General features: G+C 46.2%; 1 protein-coding gene across 1 annotated transcript in view; it reads left to right on the top strand.

The window, feature by feature from the left end:
* The first annotated feature begins 2,464 nt into the window (after positions 1–2,464).
* Positions 2,465–5,678, top strand: part of TOM1L1 (target of myb1 like 1 membrane trafficking protein) — a 58,734-nt gene continuing 55,520 nt past the window's right edge. Inside the window, exons 1-2 of the mRNA XM_004378106.2 lie at positions 2,465–2,522; positions 5,074–5,158. Of these exons, the coding sequence (XP_004378163.1) occupies positions 2,465–2,522; positions 5,074–5,158 (143 nt within the window). The remainder of the gene's footprint in view (positions 2,523–5,073; positions 5,159–5,678) is intronic.

Raw genomic sequence — 5,678 nt, 5'->3', positions numbered from 1 at the left:
GGAAGGAGCTCTGGTGGTGTGGTAGTTAAAGCAACTGACTGCTACCCGAAAGGTGCGTGGTTTGAAACCACCAGCAGCTCTGCGGGAGAAAGATGTGGCAGTCTGCTTCCACAGAGATTTACAGCCTTGGAAACCCTATGGGGTTGCTATGAGTTAGAATCAACTTGACGGCACTGGGTTTGATTTTTTTTTGGTTCTGCTTTGAGGAGGCAGCTCCTCCTGTCATATTTTGAGTGACTTCCAACTTGAGGGACTCATCTTCCGGCACTCTATCAGACAACGTTCTGCTGCTATCATATGGTTTTTACTGGCCAATTTTTTCAGAAGTAGACCACCAGGTCCTTATTCCTAGCCTGTCTTAGTCTGGAAGCTCTGCTGAAACCCGTCCACCATTGGTGACCCTGCTGGTATTTGAAATATCAGTGGCATAGCTTTCAGCATCACAGCAACACACAAGCCACCACTGTACGACAAACTGACAGATGCGTGGTGGTTGCTCTTGATATCCTGACATTTTACCCGGTTCCTTTCTGGGATTTTGCCTTTTCCTTGACTTTAAGTTGGCTGTGAATTCCATTCTGCTCCTATCCAGAAAAACATTGAAGACTGAGTTGACTTTCACCCCTGGGGAGGAGGAGGATCATAGAGAAAGTGGCAGGGCAAAGAGAAGACAGCAACCAGACAACACAGAAGCAGGGGGAGATAATAGCTTCTACCCAGGCATAGCTGAGATAGAACACAGATAGTACTCATCAACATTGGTCCTGCTTAACCCAGTCATAATATCCCAAACACCCTCACAGTTACAGTTTCTCCTCTTCTCAGCACCTCAATCCCGTACACGTAATCAGACATGAAAGTAGCTGAGTTATCTTAAAAATCTATCCAGATGCTTGGTTCCTCCTTTGTTCCCATTCCCTGATGGATGGCCACTAGATACCAACACCAACCTAGGCTAAAATTTATTTTCTCTTTAAAGTTGCTTGATTGCAGAGCGCAGAAAAGACAATGTTTTACTAGATGATATAACATGAAACAGAGATTAGGTTGGTGATGTCACAAAGGAGGTTTTCAACAGTGTCAGCAGAGGCTACAATGATGACTAAGCAAGTTAACTGCACCATCTTAAACGGCAACTCACCCTGGATAAGCAGATGGAGAATATTAGTTACAGGTAGGACTAATTCCTTTATGGGAAATACCATCATAATGAAAATGTTTCATTCTAGATTACAGAATCCCAGGTACTGGCTCACTTAGGTCAAGAAAAATTACAAACAGAATTATAAGAAAAAAAAAGGTAATAGAAGGGAGCCTCATTCCTTGGTTGGAGGGCACTGCAATTAGTTTAGACCTCTGTATTAAAATAAATACAACCAAGAGTATCAGTCACACTAGGTCCCCATTCTTCTCCTTCACTACCATTTCCAGGGCCATAAATGGACTAGTGGGACTTGGCCCAAATGACCACAGGAAGCAAGAACGGATGGCACAGGGGAGCCCATCTTCAGGCTAACTGGCATCTGCCTGGAGACAGACACCCCACTCCCTAGCAGGCTCAGGCCTCCCTGGAGATTCCAATCCGTTGTTAACTGGGTGCAAAGGAAAAGGAAATAAATTCCAGTTCTGAAAGGGCAGCTGCCTGAAAGGGGCTGGGTCTCTCAAACTCGGAATTACATCCCAAAGCAGCCTGAAGGCCAAACATACTCCCTGTTTGAGCCAAAGAAAAGCCCCTCTCCCCTTCTTATAACCAGGCTGGAAAACACAGCTCCCAGAAGGTGGTGTTAGAAACCAAGAGCTTGATTGTCGACGCCCTGTTGTCCCTGGAGTAAGTGGGAGGGGAAAAAAAGGGCTTTAACACCTGGGAGGCTCCCAAGACCAGTCCCTCCTCCTTCAGCTTTATCAAGGGCAGGGAACACACCTCCCGTCCCGGATCTCTGGGGCGGAGGAGTAAATATTTCTAGTTATTCAATTCACTCGGTGCGCAAATATTTATTTGGTGGGTGCCGGGCACTAACCTAAGTGGTTTACATCCTCCCCTTAATTCTCAAATAGTCCTGAGATTTGTGTGACCCCTTGTTTTCTTCTGTACAAAGGGCGGCAAAGGAGGCGCAGAAACAGCAATTACCCAGTTAGCGGCGGGATCACAGCCCGGGTCGCTAATTCCCAAGCCGTGGCTCCCGGGCCGTCAGCCCGTGAGTCGGGAGCGGGCACTCGCGTAACTCACGCGTGCTCCACGCGGGGCCCTGCATCCTCGCAGCCCTGCCGGGCGCGCGGCAGGTGCGCGGGAAGCCTCGGGGGTCCCGCGCCCCGCAGCTGCCGGGCAGGACGCACCGCCTCCGCCGGAGCCCGAGCCTGGCAAGCGTTCGGGCGAAGAGGAGGAGCCAGGGGCACCGAGCGGGTGGAGTCGGGAGCCGCAGAGCGGTGGAGGCGGATTTCCTGGACCCGGCTCTCTGGAGCTACCATGGCGTTTGGGAAGAGTCATCGGGATCCCTACGCGACCTCCGTGGGCCACCTCATAGGTAAGGAGGCTTTGGGGGCCGGGAAACCTTTTCTCGCTTTACTCCATTCTCGGCGTGCGAAGGACCAAGTTAGTCCAAGTTTGAGGAAATTCTTCCCTCACCCCCGCCCCCCGTAACTTTCCCAGGGCATCCGCATTCTACCCGCCGCCCTCCTAGACAATTCTGTCTTGTCGACTCTTCCCAGAACCTGCTCCTTAAAATTTACCTCCTTGTGATGCCTCCTTGGGAGAGAAACCAAACAGGTGAAGCGCCGGATTCAGGAGTGGAGTTTGGGCCTCTACAAGGAGAGACCAGAAACTTCTCTGCCAGGGAAAGGTTGTTCACAAAGTGCGTTTCTCGCGGGCCCAATATTGTTACATCCGTTTTACAGGTGTGGAAAAGGAGGCTCAGGAGGTCAGGTGATGCGACATCTCTGTGAAGGCCAAGTCACTCCAAACCAGTTATCTGGCCCCAAGCTCATACAACCTGAATTGCTTTTCTCAGTAAACAAAGAGCATAAATATGTTCAGCTGTGGAATGAAGGGAGCGCGGAGAGGTCTGGGGGGGGGTCACAGGATGGCTACGGAGGCCACTAGGGACCATCAGGCATCTGCCTCACTGTTTTCTCCTTGGCTCTCCTCTGCAGAAGCAGAAGCCTGTGACTGTACTGTTTTACCGGCACCAGCCCGGTTCTCTTGCTTCTCTCTAGTTCCTCCCTTAGGAACTGGGTGTGGTGCGAGTGCATATTAATGACATGGTGTCGGGAACTTAGTGGGGTGATGAAATCATGAGAACTTGGTAGTTAAAGTAAGGAGGCACAGATTTGAAGAGTTTTGCTCCCAGCTCAATTAACCGCAGTGTGACACTGAATGTGCCACCTAACCTGAATCTTAGTTTCCACGTCTTTATAAGAGGGCTAAATTAACTATCATACAGGATTTGTTTGAAGAGGAAAAGCTTTCTAAATTGTTGATGGCTATACCCGTGTTAATATTGCATATTAAAAAGAGGCCTGAGTAGAAAAATAATCAGACGGGTATCTTCATAGGCAAAAGTAACTTCAGCAATAAAACAAACAAAAAGGCCCATTACTCTCCATTTGATTCCAACTCATGGCGACCCCACGTGTGCAGAGTAGACTGTACTCCATAACCTTTCGCCTTTTTTCTGAGACTACTGTGGGTTCGAACCCTGTAGTGGACCACTTAAGCAGGCATTTGCGTCATGCAAGGACGCAAATTTCAGCAGTACTTCGGATGAATGCTTTAACGTTTTAAACATTTATTGACTCCCAACTACGTGCCTGGACCTGGACTAGGCATTGGTGAGGCCAAGGTAAGACATGGTCTCAAACCTCAGGGAACGCACAGACTTGTAGGGAAGACACACACAATATTGTAGTAACGCCAGTACAGTACCTTTGCAATACAAGAAAAATATAAAGTGCACAAAACTTAGAAGAGGGATATATTAACTCTGCCATGGCTTTCAAAGGGTGAATGGTTTTCTAGGATGTTAGGAGGAAGAACAAGGAATGGGGAGGGAACAACTGGCAGAAGGAACAAGAGCTTGTGCCTAACAACTTGAAGTTGGTCAGCATTGTCCATTCAATGCCAAATTCAGATAGCTCTTTTCCTAGATGGGAATTAGGCTAAGCTTTGGGGTTTCCGCAACCAGGCACTTATTCTTTCTTCCTGTTCATTATCCTTTTTAATTCTTTTGTCTTCTTAACTGCCACCCCCCAGCATCTTGTGTTTTCATGATGAGGGGTGTTTCCTCTCTTACAGGAAGATGTTAAAGTGGTTCATATTGAGTGTTCTATTACCTTTCCCAGAGAGCATTTTGTATTCTTAAAGAAAATGTCTGGAGAAAGATAGCCAATTATTTAGTGATGAGGCCCAGGTACAGGACAACATTGGTTAGTACAAGTGCTGAGAGTGACCTTGCTCTACTGCAGAAAGACACAGGCAAACTCAGTAATTCTGATATTTTTCTCTCTCATGCTCCGCCCCCCGTCTGTCCCACAGAATAAATGATTAAAACAAACAAACAAAAAAACACGGGGATCAAACAAACATAGGTTTGAATCCTCTTTCTACCTTGTACTAGGCTTAGTACCTACGTTGTATTGTGTAATTTCCTTAACCTCTGAACTCTGTTTCACCATGTCTAACAGAGGGTTAAATGAGATTGCCTAAGATAAAAATATTTAGCATTGTGCAGTTCACTTTGTAGGTAGATGTTCAAAAAGCCATGGTTTCTTTCTCTGAAAGAGCTTGCAGATGGAGATTCAGCCAGCCTGTCCTGGCCCTGAGGTCTTTGTTGGTCCCACAGTCTTTATTAATAGGTCACTCATTACTGTTGGAACAGCAGCACTCTGAACTTGAGTTCTCATTGATGCCTGAATTTACTGGGAATTGTTCATGGGAGGAAAAAAAAAAGTCACTTTGCCCTCTGCTCCTATGAACTTAATAGTTCCTGCTGGTTAACCCCATGCAGGTTATTTCAGGAAGACCAGGCATTTTTTATTCTGTTGTAGCTCAGTCTCAACACAACAGCTTTTTCTTTGCAGAAAAGGCTACATTTGCTGGAGTTCAGACTGAGGACTGGGGCCAGTTCATGCACATCTGTGATATAATCAACACTGTCCAGGATGGGTGAGTACAGTGTGTTGTTCATACGCTTGCCTCTGATAAGAAGCATGAGAACCACAGAGCATTTTCACTTGCAAACTCTGATTTTCTTGTTGTGTGTTTTCATCATCCCCAAGGGGCATCATCTGTCTTTCAAAAACATGTCAGGTTGAAATGTCCGGGCAGCTGCTTGTTTCAGCATGTGGAATATCTGAGAATCCATTATAATCGTTCTCTACTTCTCTTTGCCTTTACCTTAAGAGTTTCAAATTTTGTCTCTGTGAGACTCAGATTTCTTGTTTTTTAAAGAGTATAAATAAATAAATAAATAGTTTCCTGCTTTAGGAATTCTTTTGGTTCCGATTTCAAGTATTTTATGTTAATGTAACTGAAAAATATTATCAAGAAACTAGTTGACTTCCTGGTGGTGACTGGTCTCTGGGCAATTATCATTAGCCAGGAAATAAGCTAGCAGTCTTTTTTTCCTCTCCCTGTCACAAGACAATTTTTTTTTCTTCAGAATGCCAGTTTACTGGTGTTCATG

This window comes from Trichechus manatus, unplaced genomic scaffold (genome assembly GCF_000243295.1).
Source record: "Trichechus manatus latirostris isolate Lorelei unplaced genomic scaffold, TriManLat1.0 scaffold00054, whole genome shotgun sequence".
In the NCBI taxonomy this organism is placed as follows: Eukaryota; Metazoa; Chordata; class Mammalia; order Sirenia; family Trichechidae; genus Trichechus; species Trichechus manatus.
Note: the sequence above shows the minus strand (reverse complement) of the source record. Positions and strands in the feature narration are given on the sequence as shown.